Source organism: Budorcas taxicolor, chromosome 5 (assembly GCF_023091745.1).
Source record: "Budorcas taxicolor isolate Tak-1 chromosome 5, Takin1.1, whole genome shotgun sequence".
NCBI classification, from domain to species: Eukaryota; Metazoa; Chordata; class Mammalia; order Artiodactyla; family Bovidae; genus Budorcas; species Budorcas taxicolor.
In genome coordinates this window covers 56,042,674-56,070,547 of record NC_068914.1, presented here as the reverse complement: position 1 = coordinate 56,070,547, position 27,874 = coordinate 56,042,674, and the positions used below count along the sequence as shown (strand labels likewise).

General features: G+C 36.8%; 1 protein-coding gene across 1 annotated transcript in view; it reads left to right on the top strand.

Annotated features, from left to right (window-relative positions):
• PPFIA2 (PTPRF interacting protein alpha 2) overlaps positions 1-27,874 on the top strand; it is a 509,230-nt gene that overhangs the window by 318,295 nt on the left and 163,061 nt on the right. Inside the window, exon 6 of the mRNA XM_052641133.1 lies at positions 1,276-1,350. Within this exon, the coding sequence (XP_052497093.1) occupies positions 1,276-1,350 (75 nt within the window). The remainder of the gene's footprint in view (positions 1-1,275; positions 1,351-27,874) is intronic.

Below are 27,874 nucleotides of genomic sequence, written 5' to 3'. Positions count from 1 at the left end.
CAAACTCCACTCAGGCATTAATTCTTTCTTATTTATGGTGTATTTCAAGAGTTAAGTACAACCAGTCACCTGAATAATTTCAGTTTTCATGATGCTGTATTAAAATAACTGAGATTTTTTTAAAAAATTCTAATTAGAGTCTAGATTCATAAGCTATCACTTGTTTTTTCATGTCTGCTAACTAGAAAATGTACTTCAATTTTAAAATTATTGTGTATATAGGTTTCTAGATACTCTGTGTATTTAACTTATATCCCCAGTTAAATCTTACTTTAAAAAATAAAAAACATTAATTAAACTATACCACTAATAAATTAATAAAATTGAATTTAATTATGTAATTTATTTATATAATTACATATTAAAATGTTTACTGTTATATTCCCATGGAAAATCAATGTTAATCATAAATAATCTAAAACTCACCATGAATTCTGTTTTAAATTAAATCCATAAATTTTGTTGATTTTTTTTTAAAGAAAATTGAACTGCTATAGTCATTTATTTTAGTTTAGCCAAACTTCTTTCTCTGAGCTTTTCTACTTTTGATACATTTAATATGAAGCATATCTGTAAATCTGAACATAAGATAACTAAAACAATTTTAGAAGTTCTAAGAAAACAAGATCAAAGAAACTCTTCTCTGAGTTTCATTTGTATATGAGACATTTGGAAATCATTACTTTCAAACTGAATGTGCATTCTTTGGTTCTGTAAAATATAATGGTTTAACCTTTGGTATCTGAAAAGTAGTTAGGAATTCCAAAGTAATTGCATACTTTCCAATCCCTCAATAACAATGTAGACCTCTAACTAATACAAAATTAATTTTGTGAGCAATGGGCAATAATTTTCAGGTTCTAAGAATCCTTTGCTTTTAGACAAATTAGTTTGTACTAAACATCAATGGAAAAAAACTTATTTTTTAAAGCAGTAAAAGTTTTTTGCCTGTATCTTATGCTTAATCAGTGACTGTTTTTCAGATGAATTCATAATAAACTTTTGAACTTTGCCTCCACTTACTATGTATCAGAATTCAGTACAAGAGGAGTTGATCTTAACCGAAACACTAGAAGGACTTGCTTACAAGAAAAAAACCCTTGATACAGTCATATTGTAAAGTGACAATATAGCCATAGTATTCCTGAGCACTAAAGGATATAAATAGTTTAATAGCTTGCCAAATGTAACTGTCTCTGGTAATATTAATGGATTCAGCACAGTTCAATATGTCTGGGATGTACATTACTGCACATATTTTGGTTTTTCTTCTAGGTAAGGGAGCGACTGAGGGTTTCTTTAGAAAGAGTCTCTGCACTGGAAGAAGAACTAGCTGCTGCTAATCAGGAGGTAACATACCAAACTTTCTCCTCTTTCGAGGTGCAATATCGATAACATTATATCCCTTGTGTTTCACATCACATTTATTAAAACTGTCACAAAAAATAGATTACATTCTGTATATGCCACTGAACAAGGCCTGTTCAAACTAGTTGCCAGAGTTATGTTTTCTGATTTCTGGTGATTCAGATCTGTCACTAAGAGAAAGGAAAATTATCAAGAGCTAGTGATATGAGAGCTACTGAGATGGGGATTTAGAAAGACTGCAGTCAGAATGCCAGTCCTTTTAAGAAGTAAAACACAGCTCCAAAACTGGAACACACATCAAATATCTGTTAAATTAGGAAACTGTTACAAATGAAGCATTGTGCCCATGTTTAGTGGCATCGCTGAATCCACTCTTTTGCTCTCATTCATGATGTTAAGAAAGTATTTTATAATCATCCATGAGATTTACAGGGTTGTTTTTCCTTTAGAATATTTTATTTCCTTGGTTGTTTGTCTACCAATGAACTTGAGTCATTGGATAAGATATAGATGAGTGATAGATAGATAGATGGATCTCACATTAAATGTATACAGGCCACTAAAATAGCCCCATCTCTCTCTGTGTCTCTCCTTTTCTCTGATAATTATTTATAATTATCAACCAGGCTACCTTTTTTCAGAAGTCTGTTCCAGGAATGTAAATACAGGTATTATTATTACTAAACAATTTAGCAAAATCTTCCTACTTTTAAATACTTAAGCAAGTGAGAGGTCAGTGTCCCTAATTATAGGTTTACCACGAGATTCTTAACAAAATAATACATTTACATTTCACATAAAAACAAGTATATATTTACAACCATGGTAAAAATCTTGTCTGGTACAAACTCCCTTGTTTTTTTTTTTAATTAGCTAGGCTAATGAAATGAGCTTCTATAGGCTTCTGTTTGTTCTAGGTTTAACAATTTAAACTTCAGAAATAATGCATTTCCCATTCTCACAGATGATTTTGGAGTTAGCACCCTTTAACACTTTTCTTTATGTAATCTATTCTTCGGAGACTTCATCCATGTCTCCTTCATCCAAGACTTCAACCATGACTCCTGTGAAAAAGAAACCAAATCTATAACTCAGCATTCATGCTCTTTTCTGAGCTCCACTAAAGGTTTTAAAAACTGGTTTGGCATCTTCAAGGGCTCTGCTAATGTTTGTATAGATTGTTCTTTGCCACAGGTGTCCAGCAAGCATTAATCAAGGATTAAACAAACCATTTAGGATTTAATAATGAAGACATGCACTAAAGGGCCTGTAAACATTTATAGGCACCCACTTTTCTAGTTAACAAAAAGTTACCATGTGTGCCGACAGGCCTCCCTAGGTTTCCCTAGTGCCCCCTAGATTCTCTGTGGCACATTAATGAAGTGAAATAAGCAGTCTTATTAAAAAGAATATGAGATAACTATATGTTCTGTTGTGAAAGCTCCAAAGCATTCTATTATGGAAAAAGGAAGAAGTTGCACAGAATGCTCCCAATGTTGCACAACTACAAATAATAGCAATGCAATTTAAAAAAACTAATTAATTAAGAAAATAATGCATTATTATAGGACTAGAAAAAAACCTAGCCAAACTGTTACCATTAGTTGTCTTTGGTGTTTGCAAACATGTACTATATATTTCTATAGTCTTTTTTTTAATAACTTTTCATTATACTTATAAATAAATGAAATAATAAACATTTTAGAGTCAGATGCCATTTTCCATATTAGATTATTCAATTGGTATGTTAATAATAGCAATAGCTAATATTTATTGAGTGCTTTAAATCTCTAGGCTTTAGGCTACATAGACATATATCAGCAGAATAATACTGGAAGTTCAGTTCAGTTCAGTTCATTCACTTGGTCGTGTCTGACTCTTTGTGACTCCATAGACAGCGGCATGCCAGGCTTACTAGTGTTATTTTACAAGTGAACCCAGAGAGATTATTTCTCCTAATGTACCACTATTCTCTCTTACTTAAAAGTGTGATTGTCTTTGAATTTATCTTAGCTCTATGCATTCATGGGGTTTTGATGCATGCATTCAACCTTATCCACACTCTATCCTACATTCATTTGTTCTCTTTTTTCCATATACATCAAAACCACCATAATTCAGATCTTCCTTATTCTCAACTGGGATATTACAGTAGGGTTTCTGCTGTATAATTCTTCAAGGTTAAATCTACTAAGCAAAGCTCCATTCATACTGATTATTATCATATTTTCTGATATATAATGTAATCTATGCCATATTAATATACTACTAACATAATGATATAACTTACATATTCAATTCAGTTCAGTTCAGTGGCTCAGTTGTGTCCGACTCTTTGTGACCCCATGGACTGCAGCATGCCAGGCCTCCCTGTCCATCACCAACTCCTGGAGTTTATTCAAACTCAAGTCCATTGAGTCAGTGATACCACCCAACCATCTCATCCTCTGTCATCCCCTTCTCCTCCCACCCTCAATCTTTCCCAGCATCAGGGTCTCTTCAAATGAGTCAGTTCTTCACATCAGGTGGCCAAAGTATTGGAGTTTCACCTTCAACATCAGTCCTTCCAATGAATATTCAGGACTGATTTCCTTTAGGATGGGCTAGTGGGATCTCCTTGCAGTCCAAGGGACTCTCAGGGATCTTCTTCAACACTGCAATTCAAAAGCATCAATTCTTTGGCACTCAACATTCTTTATAGTCCAACTCTCACAGCCATACATGACTACTAGAAAAAAACCATAGCTTTGACTGGATGGACTTTGTTGGCGAAGTAATGTCTCTGCTTTTTAATATACTGTCTAGTTTGGTCGTAACTTTTCTTCCAAGGAGTAAGCGTCTTTTAATTTTATGGCTGCAATCACCATCTGCAGTGATTTTAGAGCCCCAAAAAATAAAGTCTGACACTGTTTCCACTGTTTCCCCATATTTGCCATGAAGTGATGGGACCAGATGCCATGATCTTAGTTTTCTGAATCTGGAGCTTTAAGCCAACTTTTTCACTCTCCTCTTTCACTTTTATCAAGAGACTCTTTAGCTCTTCGTCTTTCTGCCATAAGGGTGATGTCATCTCCATATCTGAGGTTATTGATATTTCTCCTGGCAATCTTGATTCCAGCTTGTGCTTCTTCCAGCCCGGCTTTTCTCGTGATGTACTCTGCATATAAATTAAATAAGCAGGGTGATAATATACAGCCTTGACGTACCCCTTTTCCTATTTGGAACCAGTCTGTTGTTCCATGTCCAGTTCTAACTGTTGCTTCCTGACCTGCATACAGATTTCTCAAGAGGCAGGTCAGGTGGTCTGGTATTCCCATCTCTTGAAGAATTTTCCACAGTTTGTGGTGATCCACACAGTCAAAGGCTTTGGCAAAGTCAATGAAGCAGAAATATATGTTTTTTCTGGAACTCTCTTGCTTTTTCAAAAATTTACATATTTATGAATGTTAATAATCATGAATAATGATCACTACTACTAGGGCTAATACCTCTTATTAGCCCTATTTCTCTGAGTCATTCTAACATCTTGTTAAATTATAGTATTCATTGTTTTTGAAAGCAGCCAGCATTTTTCCTGACTCTAAATCTTACTTACGTTAATGTCTCTCTTGGAATGTGTCCACAACCCCAATTCACCCATTGAAATCGTACTTCCCCATTTAAACTCAAGTTCAGACATCACCTTTCTAATGAAATCTTTTATGATTTCTATCCAATAATCAATGCTTCTTAGTTTAAATTGCTTAATCTCATTGCTTCAGCATTTGTTTTGATTGTTAAACAAGTATTAGAGTTTATTATATACCTGTCTAAGTCTAGGTTGTTAGTTCCCTGAGAAAGTGAGCTATGTCTTGCTTATTTGTGCTTTCTTCACTTAGTACAGTGATATCAACTTTGTGATTAATATATACTTGTCAGCTTACATTGTATAGAATTCCCTCTATTCGGTGTTTTCACATTGTTCCTTGGGTATTTCCTTAATTATGTAGTTGGAACAACTTTCATCATGCTCAATAAACAGCACTATATTGATCATGTGTATAAAATAAGGATGCTTGTCTTTTCAAAATATAATTATTGAGCAACTACTATGTACAGAAAATTCTGTGAGTCTCTGATGGTAGAAATAGAAAAACTGAAATGATAAATAAGCATTATGCAAATGTTTATATGGACTTGCCTGGTGGCTCAGTGGTAAAGAATCAGCCTGCCAGTGCAGGAGACTCAGGTTTAATCTCTGGATTGGGAAGATCTCCTGGAGAAGGAAATGGCAACCCACTCCAGGATTCTTGCCTGGGAAATTCCATGGACAGAGGAGCTTGGCAGGCTACAGTCCATTAGGTCTCAAAGAGTTGGACATGACTTAGTGACTAAGCAATGACAACAAAATGTTTATATAATTTGTCCTCCAGTGATGAAGACAAACATATAAGCATATTAGTAAAATGTAACTTAGTACAAAGCTAAATAAATATAAAATAGAGACTCAAACACAGTACAAAAAAGCAGAGAGATGAAGGGTATTTGTTTTGAACCAAATTATCAGAGAAAATTTCACCCATGAAGGAAAACTATGATTTGGCTTCCAAACTGTGGGGAAACATTTTAAGCTGAGCAAACAGTATGATTAAGGAAACCTGAAATTGCCTGTTTCGGAAATAATGGATGATATTGTATTGGTAAGAATCTAGGTATGAAAAAGTGTGGAAGAGGAGGAAAGAGAGGATAGTAGGACTCAGATTCTAGAAAACCCTGAATGTCATGCTCAGAATGTGGAATTTACTCTTTATGAAATTAAAAAACACTGAGGTGTAGTTTTGTATTTGTTTTGTAGTGTTTTATTTTTGGTTTTGGTTTTGGTTTTTGTGTTGGTAAAGTGAAATCCACTGAAAATGTGTTCTTTTTCTCTTTTATAAACTGTGGGGTTAAGATGGAGCAGAGCTGAAAAGTTGACAATCTGATATGGCTAGCTGACATAATGAAATGTGATTTTTTCAAATCTGTTATGGAAAATTACACGGTAAAAGCTAACTATAATGAAAAATTACTATTTAAGAGGTCCAGAATCTCAGTTCATGAAAATAAGAAAATTTTTGAAGTTGAATGGTGGTAATGATTATATAACAATGTAAATCTACTTATTGCCACTTAGCTGTACACTTAAAATGTTTTAAATGGCAGATTTTATATACTATTTATCACAATAAAAACTAATTATAATACAATAATACTAAAGTGAAAATGAAACCACAAGCTTTAGCAGTAATTACCGGTATGGACGTGAATGAGGAAAAGCAGATGGTATTACAAAAAACTTCCTAGAGATATCCTGCCATTTACAACAACATGGATAATCATGAACTTTGAGGGCATCATGCTAAGTTAAATAAGTTAGACAAAGAAAGACAACTACTATGAGATCTCATTTATATACAGATTCTAAAAATGTCAAACACACAGAAAGACTAGATTGGTGTTGCTAAAGGCTAGAGTTTGGGGAAAATGGGGAGATGTTTGTCAAAGAATATAAACTTTCTGGTATACTATGATTAAGATTAGGAGATCTGATACACAGAATGGTGACTATAGTTCACAATACTCTTATCAGTTCAGTTCAGTCACTCAGTCATGTCCAACTCCTTATGACCCATGGACTGCAGCACTCCAGGCTTCCCTGTCCATCACCACTCCTGGAGCTTGCTCAAACTCATGCAGTATACCTGAAATTTACTAAGAGTAGGTCATAAATGTTCTCAGCACACACATGCACACACACACGCACACACGTGAAGTATTAGATATGTTAGTTAGGGCTTCCCTGATAACTTAGTTGATAAAGAATCTGCCTGCAATGCAGGAGACCCTGGTTCAATTCCTGGATCCAGAAGATTCACAGAAGGGATAGGCTACCCACTCCAGTGTTCCTGGGATTCCCTTGTGGCTCAGCTGGTAAAGAATCTGCCTGCAATGCGGGAGACCTGGATTCAGTCCCTGGGCTGGGAAGATCTCCTGAAGAAGGGAAAGGCTACCCACTCCAGTTAGTTAACCTTATTGTGGTAATCTTTCATAATATACACATATATCAAATATTCACATTGTATGCCTTAAACTTATAAATGTTTTTCATCAGTTATATATCCATAAAGCTGGAAAAAAATTTTTAAATATTCCTAGGGAAAAATACTTACCTAGAATTTTGAGGGTGACTACAAAGAGCTTGTCAGATGAAGCTGGAGGAAGAAAAAAGAAGCAGGCAGTATTAGAGATGGGGATGAGGCTGCAGAGAAAGGCAGACCTGAGTCTGGGATGCCTAGAACCTGGCTTCATCCTGTAGACAACGGTGAATCAGCAACAAATTTTTTTAAAGGGAAGAAATATAATCAGATTTTTAATGTTGCAGACTAGCATACAAGAGTTACAGCTAAAAAATATATGTCTGAGTCAATATACTATGTTTATAGTTCAGATAAAAATCACTACTGCTTCTTGAAAGAAAGAGAACTCCTGTTGCAAAATACCCAACTTAAACAGAGAACTTGAACAATCTGGCATTTCTTAAGTTCTTTTACTAATGGGAAATACTAATAAATGAAAGAATCAAAACAGCATTGTAAATAAATACATATACATAATGAAAATTTGCTGTTATTTTATGCCTCTTTGAATAGCCCTTTAAGGGCAGACTGTATTGTTACCATTGAATACATCTTCCAGGCCATTGTCCTAAAAAAGTGAGTCCAGATTCTTTAGACAGAGAAAATGCAATCAAGTCTTTATTTCTTGAAGAGTACTTTTGCTATTGCTTAAAACTGGAAAACTACAAAAAAAAAAAAGTACAATAAAGGGAAGTGCAGAGGAATAAATAGATTACATTCTAACAATGTGTTCTCTTTTAGCAGAAGCCTGTGTGCTTTTTTAATTATTTAATTAAGCCAGACAAAATTGATTATTCAGAAGCTACAGTAAAAGTTCAATTGACAGACTAATTTCACTGAGTACACAGCTGTACTTATTTTAAAAGCTTTTCTACATGATTGTATTATATCTAAAAAGAACTAGCACATTTAGTTGTAGACTCTATTTTTATGTTGCTTTTATTCTGTTTTTTTTTTTCATTTTATTCCAGCCACCGAATCTATCAACTTTCAATAAGAATTATCTTAAGGAAATTAGCATTTCATGTTACTTCATCTACAACCAGCCTTATTCCTAAAGTCTTATTTCCTAAGGAAAAATTAAAGAACTTTATGGGCAAACCAGGTATCATTCACATTCAGAATACTGGATCAAGATGATGAGAGGTGCTAGAGACAACAAATTCACATTTGAGGAGTTTATGGAACCATGGAATATGGCCATTGTTTTAAGTACATTGCACTTTTAATCATCACTACAGTCTTTTGAGTTAAGAACCAGTACTGTATTGAATCCATGGATGTGGAAAAGGTCAATAGGTACAGACAAAGGTGAAACCTACACCAAAAAGTAGTCAAGAGTCCTTGAAGCAAAAAAAAAAAAAAAAATGATAGAAAGAGGGAGAGAGAGACAAGAGTTTTAAGTGGAGACTGGATGTGTCAGCAGCATGAAATGTTTCATAGAAAACTGTGAGATCATGTCTAATATGAGGTTATTAGGTTTGCAATTAGAAAGTCTCTGAAAATGTTGGCAAAGATATTATAGTAAACTATAATGGAAGGAAACTATAATGGCACTATAATGGAATAGCTGTGATGAAAAGAATTTGAGTAAATTAGAAGTCTAAAAATGGGAGACAGTGAGGAATACTCATCTGAGAAATTTGGCAATGAAGGAGAGAGGAGGGTGAAAGCTAAATAAGTAGGCAATATTCAGGGACAGCCTGTTGAGGAAGCTTACAGCCACTACAAAAAAAAGGAGAAAGCAGGGATTATTGATGGACAACAGGGAAGAGGATAAGAGTGATTTGGAGATCAATGGAATGTAGTAGAACTCCTTCCTTTGAGAATTGTGGGGAAGGAAAATGGAATGTGTAGTAGAGATGTGAATGAAGATTTTGATCTGGAGAGGAAAGAAGACATAGGAATTTTATCAGAGGGTCATCCCAAGGAAATGGATTATCTGCTAAGAGAGATGGAAAAAGAGTTACTTTTGTGAGTTTAAAAAGGTTGAGAGTACCATAATGTAGAATATGGCAAAGAGTCAATAAGACTGCTGCTGCTGCTGCTGCTGCTGCTAAGTCGCTTCAGTCGTGTCCAACTCTGTGCGACCCCATAGACAGCAGCCCACCAGGCTCCCCCATCCCTGGGATTCTCCAGGCAAGAACACTGGACTGGGTTGCCATTTCCTTCTCCAATGCATGAAAGTGAAAAGTGAAAGTGAAGTTGCTCAGTCGTGCCCGACTCTTAGCGACCCCATGGACTGCAGCCTCCGAGGCTCCTCTGTCCATGGGATTTGCCAGGCAAGAGCACTGGTTTACCATTGCCTTCTCCATCAATAAGACTAAGCAAGGACAATTTGGGGTGGGATGATAGACTCAGAGGAAGCTCTCATTAAATTATCCTGGAAAATTAAATAAAGCCAGTTTCCATAGCACTTATGAACTGAAACAACATGGATTCATCATGGTATTTCCTTATCTAAATTTATGAAGTTCTGTTCTGTTATTCATCATAATTTGAAAGAAAGAGATACAAATATGAAACTAAAGTTGTCTCAGGTGACTTTGCTTCAGAGGTAAAATATTGCCCTAAAACTTGATAGGAGTAAAATTCAGGAAGCTTCTGAAATTCATGAGCAACTCAATATTTAAATAATTAGAAAGAAATTTGTTAAAGATAAACCAGAAGAACCAGGGGGAAAGTGGAAAAGTGGTTGAGCAGTGCTTATTAGAAACATTTGCCTTGTGGGAGCTGATAGCAATACTTATTGAAATTTGTAGGATCACTTATTTGCAGAATTAATGAAATGACCAAGTAATTTGTCTCTTTAAATTAAACCTGCCATTTCTGTTAGTGGAAATCTCCAGATATAGAAAAGGACACCACTGAAAAAGTTCTTGAGTTAAATTATTTCATAATCCTAAAATTGGTAATTATTTATTTTGATAGACCTTTTGCCAATTACTCAATATTTTGGTTCATTTCATTCTGTCTCTTTCCCAGTTCTATGAGATAAAAGCAGATTTAATATTTTATGTCTCTCACTGCCTTTATCAAAATGATTAATCTTAAAACAGCTTTCTGATTTCCTACATGTTTACGTACACAACATATCCTAATTCAACTGATTGGTTTATTTTCATCATTAGTAAATGAAACTTTTCAATATCAGTAAGTTCCTTGATCAACTTGAATTCTCAGTCCAATAAAAGTCTAATGTAAGTTTCATGTTTTATTAGCATTTGAGTCATCATGGTTCAGCTTTTTTTTTTCCTAGATTTTTATTTGGATTTTATTTATTCATTTTCTTTTTTTATTTTTTTAATAGTTTTTAATTTTTTTAATTTTAAAATCTTTAATTTTTACATGTGTTCCCAAACATGAACCCCCCTCCCACCTCCCTCCCCATAACATCTCTCTGGGTCATCCCCATGCACCAGCCCCAAGCATGCTGTATCCTGCGTCAGACATAGACTGACGATTCAATTCTTACATGATAGTATACATGATAGAATGCCATTCTCCCAAATCACCCCACCCTCTCCCTCTCCCTCTGAGTCCAAAAGTCCGTTATACACAGCTGTGTCTTTTTTCCTGTCTCGCATACAGGGTCATCATTGCCATCTTTCTAAATTCCATATATATGTGTTAGTATACTGTATTGGTGTTTTTCTTTCTGGCTTACTTCACTCTGTATAATCGGCTCCAGTTTCATCCATCTCATCAGAACTGATTCAAATGAATTCTTTTTAACAGCTGAGTAATACTCCATTGTGTATATGTACCACAGCTTTCTTATCCATTCATCTGCTGATGGACATCTAGGTTGTTTCCATGTCCTGGCTATTATAAACAGTGCTGCGATGAACATTGGGGTACATGTGTCTCTTTCAATTCTGGTTTCCTCGGTGTGTATGCCCAGCAGTGGGATTGCTGGGTCATAAGGCAGTTCTATTTCCAGTTTTTTAAGGAATCTCCACACTGTTCTCCATAGTGGCTGTACTAGTTTGCATTCCCACCAACAGTGTAGTAGGGTTCCCTTTTCTCCACACCCTCTCCAGCATTTATTGCTTGTAGACTTTTGGATCGCAGACATTCTGACTGGTGTGAAGTGGTACCTCATTGTGGTTTTGATTTGCATTTCTCTGATAATGAGTGATGTTGAGCATCTTTTCATGTGTTTGTTAGCCATCCGTATGTCTTCTTTGGAGAAATGTCTGTTTAGTTCTTCGGCCCATTTTTTGATTGGGTGGTTTATTTTTCTGGAATTGAGCTGCATAAGTTGCTTGTATATTTTTGGGATTAGTTGTTTGTCAGTTGCTTCATTTGCTATTATTTTCTCCCATTCAGAAGGCTGTCTTTTCACCTTGCTTATATTTTCCTTTGTTGTGCAGAAGCTTTTAATTTTAATTAGATCCCATTTGTTTATTTTTGCTTTTATTTCCAGAATTCTGGGAGGTGGATCATAGAGGATCCTGCTGTGATTTATGTCTGAGAGTGTTTTGCCTATGTTCTCCTCTAGGAGTTTTATAGTTTCTGGTCTTACATTTAGATCTTTAATCCATTTTGAGTTTATTTTGTGTGCGGTGTTAGAAAGTGATCTAGTTTCATTCTTTTACAAGTGGTTGACCAGTTTTCCCAGCACCACTTGTTAAAGAGATTGTCTTTACTCCATTGTATATTCTTGCCTCCTTTGTCAAAGATAAGGTGTCCATATGTGTGTGGATTTATCTCTGGGCTTTCTATTTTGTTCCATTGATCTATATGTCTGTCTTTGTGCCAGTACCATACTGTTTTGATGACTGTGGCTTTGTAGTAGAGCCTGAAGTCAGGCAAGTTGATTCCTCCAGTTCTATGAGGCCACCATCACCCTAATACCAAAACCTGACAAAGATGTCACAAAAAAAGAAAACTACAGGCCAATATCACTGATGAACATAGATGCAAAAATCCTCAACAAAATTCTAGCAATCAGAATCCAACAACACATTAAAAAGATCATACACCATGACCAAGTGGGCTTTATCCCAGGGATGCAAGGATTCTTCAATATCTGCAAATCAATCAATGTAATTCACCACATTAACAAATTGAAAAATAAAAACCATATGATTATCTCAATAGATGCAGAGAAGGCCTTTGGCAAAATTCAACATCCATTTATGATAAAAACTCTCCAGAAAGCAGGAAGAGAAGGAACATACCTCAACATAATAAAAGCTATATATGACAAACCCACAGCAAACATTATCCTCAATGGTGAAAAATTGAAAGCATTTCCCCTAAAGTCAGGAACAAGACAAGGGTGTCCACTTTCACCGCTACTATTCAACATAGTTCTGGAAGTTTTGGCCACAGCAATCAGAGCAGAAAAAGAAATAAAAGGAATCCAAATTGGAAAAGAAGAAGTAAAACTCTCACTGTTTGCAGATGACATGATCCTCTACATGGAAAACCCTAAAGACTCCACCAGAAAATTACTAGAGCTCATCAATGAATATAGTAAAGTTGCAGGATATAAAATCAACACACAGAAATCCCTTGCATTCCTATACACTAATAATGAGAAAGTAGAAAAAGAAATTAAGGAAACAATTCCATTCACCATTGCAACGAAAAGAATAAAATACTTAGGAATATATCTACCCAAAGAAACTAAAGACCTATATATAGAAAACTATAAAACACTGATGAAAGAAATCAAAGAGGACACTAATAGATGGAGAAATATACCATGTTCATGGATCGGAAGAATCAGTATAGTGAAAATGAGTATACTACCCAAAGCAATTTACAAATTCAATGCAATCCCTATCAAGCTACCAGCCATATTTTTCACAGAACTAGAACAAATAATTTCAAGATTTGTATGGAAATATTCATTTTCTTTTTTTTAAATATAATTTTATTTATTTTAATTGGAGGTTAATTACTTTACAATTTTGTGTTGGTTTTGCCATACATCAACATGAATCTGCCACAGGTATACACATGTTCCCCATCCTGAACCCCCCTTCTTCCTCCCTCCCCATACCATCCCTCTGGGTCATCCAGCCCCAAGCATCCAGTATCATGCATCGAACCTGGACTGGCGATTCATTTCATATGTGATATTATACATGTTTCAATGCCATTCTCCCCAAATTGAAGGATAATCGCATTACAGTACTGTGTTTGTTTCTACCATCAACATGAATCAGCCATAGGTTTACCCATGTTCCCTCCCACTTGAACCTTCCTCCCGCCTCCCTCCCCATCCCACCCCTCTAGGTTGTTAGGAGCCCTGGTTTGAGTTCCCCGAGCCATACAGCAAATTCCCATTGACTGTCTATTTTACATATTTTCCATGTTACTCTCTCCATACATCCCACCCTCTCCTTGCCCACCCCCAGCCACCCATGTCCAAAAGTCTGTTCTCCACGTCTGTGTCTCCATTGCTTCTCCGCAAATAGGTTCATCAGCAAAACCTTTTAAAAGACAACAGTGTTTGCATAAGATAATACCATCCTTGCAGCTGCAAACTTAGATCCCTTGAAGGTAATGAAAAATCCTCTGACATGGTCTTTTTAGATTTCCTGCAAACTGTTACGAGTTTCCATAAAGCCACTTACTGGGAACCTACTCTTCCTGTTGGAGCTGTATCATTTGGAGTTAGAAAATTGTGTAATTGTTAATTGATTTTATTTAATGGTAGCGTTTAATCATAGTGAAGGATGTCCTTTTTTGCTTGATATTGATCAACTCGAAGTTTCAGCATTGTCAAACCTATAGTTGTTTACAAAGGCTTACAATTCCCTATGACACCTCTAGATGTTCCTTTGTGATAATACTGCATTATGAACATAAGTGTAGAGACTGTGAATTACCCAACTTATTATCATCAATAGAAAATGTCTTCTTTGTTGTTGATAATTGTACTGTTCCAGTACAAAGAATATTTCCCAAATAGAAAGGAATCAAGACCTCTTACAACAATGTATGTTAAATCTCAGCAGTGAGAAGAGAGCTAAAGAAACTGCTATTTGCTACTTCCGCTATTTTTACTATTTTCAAGACCAGTGTGAAGCAATTGTTTAAAATATAGTTTAAAATTGTCTCCTGTTGTTTATGAGACGTTTGAAGTCTGTCTTCAAGTCTGTTAAAAGTCTCTGTTTTGGTTAGAATCTTTTCTTTGATGAAAATAGAAAGTTTGTTTTTCTTCTGATAGCAGATTTCATTGTTTTATCTTTGCATATGGAGATCATGAATTATTTTTTTCTGTTAGCAAAATCATGCTTGATATTAATATTAATATCTTGGTCATGAACATCATAATTGATGGATACTACTTTACCCATGTGTTTATTAGCATATTCTTATTAACTCTAAAGCTAAAAAGTTGAGCAAGATTACTTATCCTTTTTAAGTGTAGTACTGAATTTAGTAAGAGACAAGGTATAAAGTAAAAATTTAAAAAGAACATTAAATTCAAGTCAAAAGATTTCAGTTTCAGTTGACTCCTGTGTCTATCACTTATGGATTCTATAACCCATGGTAATTTATTTAACCTCTGCACCTCAGCTTTTTCATCTGTGAAATGGAATATTAATAAATTTGGGGCTAGTCTATCTTTCAAGGGAGTCATGATATTTAGATAAAATAGTATACAAGGAAACACTTTGTAAACTTGAAGTACTTAAGTTGTATTACTTTTATTAGGTTTAAAAAGTGAATATCAGCTAATTAGTTAAATAGATGAAAACTCTCTACTGTTGACAGTGCAAACTTGATGATATAATAGCAGTGCTTTATTTAAACTCAGGACAAAATCCCCTTTTATTAAAGAAACAAAAAATATATTCATTCATAAGATGATTCTGCAGCACTACATGAATGTTATATATGACCTTTCAATTCACTCATTTATGCAGTTTGTAAAAATAATAGCACCTGCAAATCTGAGGGAGATTATTGTGTGCCTGGCATTATGCTAGGCACTGTACCTACCCCTCATTAGACACACACACACACAGACATATTTTTCAGTTAATCATTATAACCTATGAGAAAGTGTAGTTATTTCTTGCATTTTGAAACTGAAACTTCAAGGAAATCAGTGAATTGTTTAGCATGTTGTCACTACTCAGCAGGGATCCAAAGCCAGGATGTCAGAAGACTTCAGATTTTAGTGTTAAACAGTAGCCACAAGACTACCTGGCCTTTCTCTTAATAACAAAATTTCTTTAAATATGAAAACTGTTTCTAAATCAACAGTTTACTTATTAGTAGTTATTTAAATTCATCATGACATCTTTATATTTGTTGTGTTTCTATGGATTTCTTCAAGGATTGTGGCTTCATTATATTGACAGAAAGATGCAACAGGCATTAATTAATGACATGCATTAAATCAATTGGGCTTTCCTGGGTCACGCAGTGGTAAAGAATCTGCCTATCAATGCAGGAGATGCAAGAGACGCGGGTTTGATCAATGGGTCCAGATGATTGCCAGAAGTAGGAATTGGCAACCCATTCCAGTATTCTTGCCTGGAAAATAACAACCACAGAGGAGCTCAGAGGACTGTGGTCCATGGGATCACAAAGAGTCAGACACAATGTTTAATGTTCAGCAACTGAACACACATACACAAACAAATCAATTAGTTAAATTAACGTGCATTTGAACTGCCTTATATTGTGTTGAAATTAAACATTTTGCTGTATAGAAAAAAGCACATTAAAACATCTAGATGCTATTTGTAATTATTTGGATAAATTTAATTACCAGATTTTGGCCCTTGCATCTAAATGTTTTCCCTTGGTGTAAACTACAGTATAACTCTACCTGGAATCCTGAAGGAAACAGCATGAGAGCATCATGGTTGTCTTCAGTCACTCAGTTGTGTCCAATTCTTTGTAGCCCCTTGGACTGCAGCTGTCTAGGTGAATTCTGGGAGTTGGCGATGGACAGGGAGGCCTGGTGTGCTGTGCTTCATGGGGTCACAGAGTCAGACATGACTGAGCAACTGAACTGAACTGATCTGGACTGAAGCTGGCCAGGCTTCCCTGTCCTTGACCATTTCCCAGCACTTGCTCAAACTCATGTCCGTTGAGACAGTGATGCCATCCAGCCATCTCATCTTCTGTCTTCCCCTTCTTCTCTTACCTTCAGTCTTTCCCACCATCAGGGTCTTTTTCCAGTAAGTTGGCTCTTTCTATCAGGTGGCCAAAGTATTGGAGCTTCAGCCTCAGCCTCAGTCCCTCTAATGAATATTCAGGACTGATTTCCTTTAGGATGGATTGGTTTGATCTCCTTGCAGTCCAAGAGACTCTCAAGAGTCTTCCCCAACACCACAGTTCAAAACCATCAATTCTTCAGCACTCAGCCTTCTTTACGGTCCATCTCTCACATCCATACATGACTACTAGAAAAACCATGTCTTTGACTAGATGGACTTTTGTTGGCAAAGTAGTATCTCTGCTTTTTACTGTGCTGTCTGGGTTGGTCATAGCTTTTTTTCCAAGGAGCAAGTGTCTTCTAATTTCATGGCTGCAGTCAGCATTGGCAGTGATTTTGGAGCCCAAGAAAATAAAGTCTGTCATTGTTTCCATTGTTTCCCCATCTATTTGCCATGAAGTGATGGGACCAGATGTCATGATCTTCATTTTTTTGAATGTTGAGTTTTAAGCCAGGTTTTTCACTTTCCTCTTTCACCTTCACCTAGAGGCTTCTTTATTCCTTTTAGCTTTCTGCCATAATGGTGGTGTTGTCTGCATATCTGAGGTTATTGTTACTTCTCCCAGCAATCTTGACTCCAGCTTATGCTTCATCTAGCCTAGCATTTCTTATGATGTTTTGTGCATATAAGTTAAATAGATTGACAATATACACCTTGACGTATTCATTTCCCAGTTTGGAACCAGTCCATTGTTCCATGTCCAGTTCTAACTGTTGCTTCTTAATTTCTCAGGAGACAGGTAAGGTGGTCTGATATTCCATCTCTTTAAGAATTTTCCACAATTTTTTGTGATCCACAAAGTCAAAGACTTTAGCATAGTCAATCAAGCAGATGTTTTTCTGGAACTCTCTTGCTTTTTGATGATCCAACAGATGTTGGCAATTTGATCTTTGGTTCCTCTGCCTTTTCTAAATCCAGCTTGAACATCTGGAAGTCCTTGGTTCTTGTACTATTGAAGCCTAGCTTGGAGAATTTTGAGCATTACTTTGAATTTGAATTTGAATTTGAGAACGTTGTATTGGTCCCTAAATTTTCAGTGTAGAAAATTTGAGACCTTACTTTTGCTAAACAAAATCAGAGGATTTCTGTTGCTCTTCTCTATTCCCATTTCACTTTGGCAGGGAAAGACAATGGACCTCAAATGTTGAGAAATTTGGAAGTTCCAAAGAGGTGAGCTATGGTGATACTAAAAGGAAATATATGGACAGAAAGTTTGCATGGATTTCTTTAATCTTCTTTGTGTGTGTGTGTCAATGTGTGTGTAATTATTCATTTGACTGCTCACAATTTTACTTTTTAAAACCTTGGTAGCAGAAAACATTGCAAAAAGTGTAATCAACTTATATTTGCCGTATACTATTTGTTTGTCATAGCCTTTGCTGGTGGTGGTTTAGTCACTAAGTTGTAGCTGACTCTTAGCCTTTAGGGGTGCTAAAACAAACTACTATAGACTGGGTGGCTTAGACAACTGTTTATTTCTCACAGTTCTCGATACTACCTAATCAGACATCAAGGCCTGGTAAATTTGGTGTCTGATAAGAATTTGCTTCCTGGTTCACTGATGGTGCCTACTCTGGTGGAATGAATGAGAGAGACCTCTAGAGTCTCCTTCATAAGGGCACTAAATCTCACTAATGTGGACTCCACCCTCATGGCTTAATCATGTCCCAGAGGCTTCACCTCCTATAACCATCACATTGGGGGTTTGGATTCAAGATATGGATTTGGGAGGGCGGGGCACATAAGTCTTCAATCTGTTAACACCATTACCAACATCTAGCCAAACTTCAAAGTCCAGGGACACAGTCATTCATAAGACTGGCCTCACTTTTGACACCAACTCCAAGTTTATGGGGTTCACTAGGAAGACTCACAGAACTCACTGGATGCTATTACATTTACCATTATGGCTTATTACAGGGAAATGATACAGCTCAAAATTAACCAAGGAAAGAAATCTATAGGGCCGAGTCTGGGAGGGTTTCAAATGCTAAATTTCCATTGTGCCCAGGATACATTACCCTCCTAGAACTGATGTGAGATAATTCTCCCAAGCTGGGAAGTTCACTCAAGCTTTGACTCTCCAGAGTTTTTATTGAGTTTTATTTTACTTATTACATAAACATAACTGATAGTTTGATTGTCCATGTGGTTGATCTCAGCCTTCAGGTAAAGACACAAGCCCTTCTAAATCATATGGTTGGTCTTTCTGACATTATCAGTACTGAAATAAGACTATTAATTGTGACCAACCCCATCCTATGATCATCTGTAATTGAAAACATTCCTATCAAGTTTAATGCAGACTACCTTCAAAAGCTATAGGCAGAGGCCTGATCTCTCTTCAGGCAGAGCCAAATTCTTCACTACACAGCTAGATATCATCTTAACTGTCTCTCCTAACTGAAGATTTTTAATGAATGATTAGTGTTGATTATATCTCCTTATTTAATAACATACTCATAAAACCAATATGTTATTTTCTACTCAGAAAATACTGAGATTGGGAGATAAGGAGGGAGAAAAAAACCTGTAAGTAAAATCAGAATATGTGTTAAGAAAGTTTTATAAAACCAATTAACAAGAAACTGAGAGGGACAGAGAGAGAGAGAAAGAGAGGGAGGGAGAAAAGCCTGAAAAGGAGTGGGAGAAAGAAAATATAATTTTCTTAAGATAAAATTGCAATACAGTTATAGTGTCAGAATTATTTTAGGGGAGCCTATTATTTGGGGGCAGTAGACTGGGTCAAGCACTTGAGTGCTGCGTTTTAATGCACTTCCAGGAAATTTCAGTTACCCTCCTCACCTTTATGGAACTCCACATTATGAGATAATTGCTGCTATTAACAGTGAGAATTTATTGAGATCCGGCTAATGCCTCATCACTTTATAAGTCACAATGTGGTGTCACAATTTTAAAGTAACTCACCTGAAATACACTGTGAGTAAATGTTTGAGCAACTGTTCTTTCTTTGAGTCTATTCATTTCTTCACATCCTTACCTTTTAAAACTTTTTGCAAGGTAGTGATTAATTCCCACTTACTCCCAAAGGAATAGCTATTTTCTATCCAAGGAATTGGATGGGTTTGCACCCTTGCTGATATCTCTGTTGTATCAAGAACAAAGTGACTAGGTGAGGAAAATAAGTTAATATTTCAATATTAGAAAAAGAGAAACCTACTGATATCTTTTAAAAAATATTCTTTCTAACACAGAGAAGCCTCTCATACAAAGGAAGAATAGAAAGGTTGTCCACCCTAGGGCACTGGTTCTCAATCAACTGAACACCAGCTTCACCTGTAGAGCTTTTGAAAAATACAAGCACATCCAGAAATTCTGATTCATGGTTAGCATGAAGCCTGACTATCTGCACTTAAAAATTATACAGTTTAATTCTGATTTGAGAACTAGAGTAGGGATAGAGTAGAGAAACACTATAGCAGACAGACATAGGTTTGACTCAGTCTCCCAATTAAAAAACTGTGTGGCTTTTACAAATATTATCACTTTATAGAAAAGGAGAAAGTCACAGAGAAGGTAAATAAGGTCATACTGTGAGAAAGTGGTAGAACCAGAATTCTGCTTTATATTTCATGATCTTAATAAGTGCTCTGCAGAATCTACTGGACAGCTATCAAGTACTGTTTTGGGTCTTGAGGACATACCAGTGACTAAGAAAGAAGTAACTAACTGCCTGCTCTCAAAGAGCTTATGTTGCTGCTGCTGCTGCTAAGTCGCTTCAGTCGTGTCCGACTCTTTGCGACCCCATAGACGGCAGCCCACCAGGCTCCCCCGTCCCTGGGATTCTCCAGGCAAGAACACTGGACTGGGTTGCCATTTCCTTCTCCAGTGCATGAAAGTGAAAAGTGAAAGTGAAGTTGCTCAGTCGTGTCCGACTCTTGGCGACCCCATGGACTGCAGCCCACCAGGCTCCTCTGTCCATGGGATTTTCCAGGCAAGAGTACTGGAGTGGGGTGCCATTGCCTTCTCCAGAGCTTATGCTAGAAATTTATAAATCTAAAATTAAGTTTAGGTACAGAAAGATTCTATAAAGCAAATTACACAGAGCTATGACTAGAAAGCATTGCAAATATAATCCACACTTATTTTTAGTTTTTTTTATACATTCTCTCAGTTCTTACATTTGTAATGTTAACCAATGTCATCTAAAATATTCCTATTTAGACACAAGTTTAGCAAACGGTATGTGGGGAAAAAACTCTACTTCATCAAATAATTCCTTTTCAGGGATAATTTATCCTGTGTTTCTACTGATTTAAATGAAATTAGAAATAATGTGTGAAAGTGAATAGAAAGCATAAGTCTAAAAATCAGGAAGTAGAGTTATAATTCTGATGTTCCCTAAGTCCACTTGAATAGTTTTTAAAGAAAGAGATGGACATGAGCCGCTACACCAAGGATTAGCAGACTTCTCTTTAAGGACCAGCTCGTAAATATTTTAGGTTCTGTGGGCTGGAAGCTCTTTATCACAACTTCTTTATCATTACAGAGAAAAAGCAATCAGACAATTATGTAAATAAATATGCTTGGCCCTGTTCCAATAAAAATGTATTTATGGACAGTAGAAATTTAATTTCTTTTAATTTTTATGTATCACAAAGTATTATCCTTCTTTTGATATTTTGTAGCCATTCAAATATGTGAAAACCATTTTTAGCTTGAGAGCCTGACAAAAATAGGCAGCCTGAAGGCTGTAGTTGGCCACCCCCAAAATACATGATCGCTTAGGTCATTTCCTGAGACTTACTGTCGCAGCCTTCAGTGATCTTTCACTGGGCTGCTGCCTCTGGCTGCCATACAGTAATAGACAGGAAAGAAATCCTCTGCACCTGAAGATTTCATATGCATTGGTCCTCAAACAAAAGGGGTGTATAACAGTCACCCCTGTTAGAATATTAAAATATTAATTTTGTTAATTTTATATTAATATTAAAATAATAAAACCTACTGAAAGAATATTTTAAAATGCAGATTCATTAAAATGGGATCTGCATTTATTTATTTGTTTTACAGTGAGTTATTTATTTTTTATTAATTCATTTTTATTGCAGGATAGTTGCTTCACAATGTTGTGTTAGCTTCTACTAGACAGCAAAATGAATCAGCCATACATATACATATATCCCCTTCATTTTGGATTTCCCTCCCATTTAGGATACAACAGTGCATTAAATAGAGTTCAGGTATCATATACTAAGGTGTATATGTGGAATGTAGAAAAATGGTTAAAGAGGCATGATGATTGCCAGGGTCCAGCCCCTGCAGGATCCAGGGGAACCCGAAGGAGAAATGGTGTTGGCGAATGATTTAGAGAGAGATAAAGAAAGAATGTTGTAGATAAGAAAATAGAAGAGAAAAAGAGGCTGATATTCCTTGGTTTACACAGAAAGCCAATAAAGCCCCAAGACAAGGAGCTTGCTCTGTTCATGGAGGCCGCAGGTGCCCTTCCGGTCTCCAAAGGGAGTGAAGACGCAGAACACCTTCCCGTCCAGTTCTTAGAAACCCAGGCAGATACATGAACGAAGAGAGCCTCTATGCTCCAAGGGATCAGCCTGAAAAAGAGAGTAAGAGAGAGAAAGAAAGAAAAAAAAAAAGAAAGAAAGAAAGACACGGGATGACCAAGCTTCAGTGAGCAAGGTCCGTTACTTTATTTTCAAAAGGGACTTTTATACCTTGACTTGTACATAGAGGGAAATGAAAGATGCAAGATCATGCAGAATCAGCCCAAACACTCCAGCAGTTTCGCCCTTATTGAAACCAGGATTTTTTCTGCATACCTTTCCCACAAATGATGTTGTGTACATTATCTTCTGGCCTTGGAGACCTGTGGACATTTTATGACCCTCTTTTGATAAAGGCTGCTCAACCAGAAAACCTATTTTCCCTCAAAGTGTTTTTTCTTTATATTTCTAATCTATGTCAGCCTCAGAAAATGCTAAACAGAGTTACATTTCTCACGGAGCAAAGGTGCAGTGAGTTACAAGAAAGAACCAATTAGCTCAAAGGTCTGATGTGGTTAATTTCAAGGCTACACTTGTTTTTCTTGCATTCCAACTATGCTAACTAATGCACTCCCGGGTGCACAGTGGATAAGAGATATGGGAACTTAGCAACAAGCTTTGGCCCAATAATGATATCTTACACCATCACTACTCTAATAGCTTTTAACTCTTTGAAAGGCTCTATGTTTTAGGCTTCCCATGCCTCTCACAGCTGGGAGGCTGTGAACAATCATATGCATAGCTGCAAGAGTCTGGATAAACCTGCCAAGCAAGCTAGAATGCTAACAGAGGGGGTTTGATTTGAAATATTCCTCTCATGTCCAGGAGACTTATTAGCTAGAGCCCTAAGTTGATTTTCTCCAGAGAAAGGTGGTCGGGGATAGCCCCCTGTTAATGTCAGGAGAATTGGTGAAAAGCACAAAATAGTAAGACAGACAGATTCTGGTTTTGGGGTAGATGCTCGAGTTGGTCTAGGGAGCCCCTCGAGTCCTGAAGCCTTGCTTATCATGTCTCTTCCTCATGACCTTGTCATGGGTGGGATGGCCTGTGCTGTCTCCCGGCAGACGATGATGTTGAACTGCTAAGAATCTTGATCTAAATATAACGTAAATATAGGACATAAAACCTACAAACTGCAGATCGCAACACAGTGAGATATATATCACAATAAAGACAAAAATATGAAATGTTCTATAAAAAGTAAGTAGTAAAGAGCAGTTAGAAGTTAGTTTTGGCAAGTGGAGAGAAAGTAGCAAGTGTTGTGCAAAACTGTCCTTCTATATAGATTATTCAGCTGAGTACTGTGCATATATTCTGCCCTGGCCAATGACAAGAAAGGCCTGAGCACACTCTAAACAGGAGCTGTAATCTCCACCTGGGTGAATTTACTTTCCCCCTGAATAGTTCTGTTCTTTGCTAGCTCTTGACTGTAGGCAATTTCCTTATAACCTGTTTCCCTCAATTGCATGCATGCTAAGTCGTTTCAGTCATGTCCAACTCTTTGTGACCATATAGACTATAGCCCACCAGGCTCCTCTGTCCATAGGATTCTCCAGGCAAGAATACTGGAGTGTGTCACCATGCCCACCTGCATCTCTTATATCTCCTGCATTAGCAGGAGGATTCTTTACCACTAGCACTACCTGGGAAGCCCAGTACCTCAATTCTAATAGAATATTCCTCATCAGGTTGCCAAGAGGTTTAAATGAGTTAATACATTTTTGACTGAAAATAAATGCAGAATGTGAGAGTTGTGAGTTAAGTTTTATTTGGGGCAAAATGAAGTCTATAGTTTGGGAGACAGCATTTCAGGTAGCTCTGAGAAACAGCTCCAAAGAGTCAACGGGCAAGTCAGAAAATAGGTGATTTTTGTGAAGGGGGAGCAGAGAAGACAATGGCACCCCATTCCAGTACTCTTGCCTGGGAAATCCCAAGGAGGGAAGAGCCTGGTAGGCTACAGTCCATGGGGCCACAAAGAGTCAAACATGACTGAGCGACTTCACTTTCACTCATTGGAGAAGGAAATGGCAACCCACTCTAGTGTTCTTGCCTGGAGAATCCCAGGGACAGAGGAGCCTGGTGGGCTGCTGTCGTGGGCTGCCATCTATGGGGTCGCACAAAGTCGGACATGACTGACGCGACTTAGCAGCAGCAGTAGCAGTGAAGGGGGAGTCCATGTAATCCAGCACTTATTTTGTACAGAAGGTTATTGCTAGTCATGAAGGATTTTAGTGCTTTTCTAGGTATGAGGAAATGTGAGAATTGAGCTCATAAAATCTTTTCCTGAAAATATCTAGCCATCTGAAGACCAGCTCTGCCAGTTTTTTTCAGAGTTCCTCACTCCTGATCCCCAACCTGAACTCTTTTTGGGAGATGTTGAAGCCAACGCCTTCTGGAGCTCATACCTTGCAGATTGCAAGTGCCAGTGGCAAGTGCCAACTTGTGGGTGACACACAGAGTGCTTAAAACTGTGCTGGGCACATGGTATTTTTCAGTAAACGTTACTGTTATTGATGTTGACATTGATCTTTTCAGCCATGATATTGTTGGACCTCTGTTTAATGATTGAATTGAGATCTGTAGAGGTGGAGTGTGTGTCCAGATTAGGACTGACCAGCTGGCAGTTATTGAGTATGGGACGTGATTTATCGTTTACTCTCTGTAAATATCACTTTCTTCATCCATTAGCAAAAGCTATAAAGACTACATAAGTTCTGGACACTTCCCATTTTGACATTTTATAATATGTACACATTTTAAAGTCATATAAATACAATATTAAAATGCATGCAAATGAATATAACACAAGATTATTACAGTTAGAACCAAATTAAATTGATTGCTTTAAAGGGGATTGTTGAGAATAGTGGGTTTAGTATACTTCTTTTGTGATTTCCAAGAAGGAACTAAATGGATGAATCCTTTTTATTATCCTGGCTTACATTTTTATTTATTTTATTTTTAATTTAAATTTATTTATTTTAATTGGAGGCTAATTACTTTACAATATTGTATTGGTTTTGCCATACATCAGCATGAATCTGCCCCGGGTGTACACATGTTCCTCATCCTGAGCACCCCTCCCACCTCCCTCCCCGTACCATCCCTCCAGGTCATCCCAGTGCACCAGCCCCAAGCATCCTGTAAACTGCATCGAACCTGGACTGGTGATTCATTTTTTATATGATATTATACATGTTTCAATACCATTCTCCCAAATCATCCCGCCCTCGCCCTCTCCCACAGAGTCCAAAAGACTGTTCTATACATCTGTGTCTCTTTTGCTGTCTCACATACAGGGTTATTGTTACCATCTTTCTAAATTCCATATATATGCGTTAGTATACTGTATTGGTGTTTTTCTTTCTGGCTTACTTCATTCTGTATAATAGGCTCCAGTTTCATCCACCTCATTAGAACTGATTCAAATGTATTCGTTTTAATGGCTGAGTAATACTCCATTGTGTATATGTACCACAGCTTTCTTATCCTTCCTCTGCTGATGGGCATCTAGGTTGTTTCCATGTCCTGGCTATTATAAACAGTGCTGCGATGAACATTGGAGTACATGTGTCTCTTTCAATTCTGGTTTCCTCGGTGTGTATGCCCAGCAGTGGGATTGCTGGGTCATAAGGCAGTTCTATTTCCAGTTTTTTAAGGAATCTCCACACTGTTCTCCATAGTGGCTGTACTAGTTTGCATTCCCACCAACAGTGTAAGAGGGTTCCCTTTTCTCCACACCCTCTCCAGCATTTATTGCTTGTAGACTTTTGGATCGCAGCCATTATGACTGGCATGAAATGGTACCTCATTGTGGTTTTGATGTGCATTTCTCTGATAATGAGTGATGTTGAGCATCTTTTCATGTGTTTGTTAGCCGTCTGTCTGTATGTCTTCTTTGGAGAAATGTCTGTTTAGTTCTTTGGCCCATTTTTTGATTGGGTCGTTTATTTTTCTGGAATTGAGCTGCAGGAGTTGCTTGTATATTTTTGAGATTAGTTCTTTGTCAGTTGCTTCATTTGCTATTATTTTCTCCCATTCTCTCCATTTGTTGTGCAGAAGCCTTTAATTGCTTTTTTATATGCAAGAAATACTAATGGACATGGTTTCTGCCTTCTATAGTTTTTCAAGTGCTTTCAAGCACCTTGAAATATTTTTCTTTGCCTTAAGACTTCTTCCCTTAGCATAACAGAGTTAAAAGGAATTGTTGCAAGATACAGCCTATAATTTTGTCACTTCTGCCCTGATTGGAGGGGAAAAAATCTACTGTGTTCTTACAGTGTTAGCTATGCGTGGCTGAAAAAAGTGAAAAGGTCATTTCTCATGGTACTGAAAGGATAGTATAGTCCATCTCCAGAGAGATTTATTTTATTTTTTTCACATGCTTGTTGGCCATTTTGATGTTTCTAAGCATTATTGAGGTACAGCTGATATATAAAAAGTACACTTTAAAGTATGCATTTTGATAAGTTTGGACATTTGCTTACACTCATGATAGCATCATCACAATCAAGGTACTCAACTTATATATCAACCTCCAAAAATTCCCCTCAGTTCTTTTTTTTTCGGTTTTGTTTTGGTTTTATTTTTGCTTTTGTCATAAGAACACTTAGATGAGATCTATCCTCCATTAAAAACTTTTGAAGGAAACAATTAAGCTGATATAGACCAGCTTTATTTAACACCCCATGAAATAGTCTCTTTTCAGAGAACTGCAAAATGAGATGGAAGGCAAGAAGGTTTTATAAGATAAAGAGTAAAGAACAAGTAATAGAAAACATCTGATTGGCTGGGGCTGCATTTGTCACCTTGATAGGAGTGAAAATGCCCAGGGTTGGCTTGGCATTTGGCATTGGCTGACCAGATACGCTGCTTTTCTGGTCGAGCAAAACATTTACAAGGACACAAAGTTACCCAAGGTCTGGTGTGCTGATATGGCTTCATGTTGGACCTAGGAAGTTATTTCAACACCTAACATATTTTAAAGTGCATAATATCATAGCGTTGACTGTAGTCCCTACGTAGTGCAGTGGATCTCTAGAAATGATTCATCTTACATATCTGAAACTGCATACCTATCAAGCAGCAACTTCCCATTCTCCTCTACCCCCAAACCCCAGGAGCTCCCAATATTTTGTCTGATCTCTGAAGCAGAATCCAAGCCTGGTTAGTACTCAGATCGCAGGGATGAATTTTAATAAAGCCTTTTCAAATATTTGTTGATGGAAATACAGCATGTTTGGATTACTAAAACATAATGTTCATTCTAAAACATCCCAAATTTCTTAACAGCGGATGGGCTGCACTTGAATAAACAGATGACAGAGATGTGATTAATATTATGTAGACTTACCTTGATTAATTTGTATTAATTTGTAATCAGTATTTGCTTGATGAATTTTAATACTGCTTAATATACATGAAATAACTAAAGAAGCTTTTATTCATGTCAGCATAATTAATAAAAAATATTGAGGGTTTTGAAGACAGAGACTCTTAAGTCTCAGAGTGTACTTGCTACTGCATAAACACATCATGTAGGGAGGCACTGGACATTCAGTTTCCTGTTACCTTCTTCTTCTCAGCATAACTTGGTCTCCTTATTTTCCCCTCTTTTTTATTTCTTTGG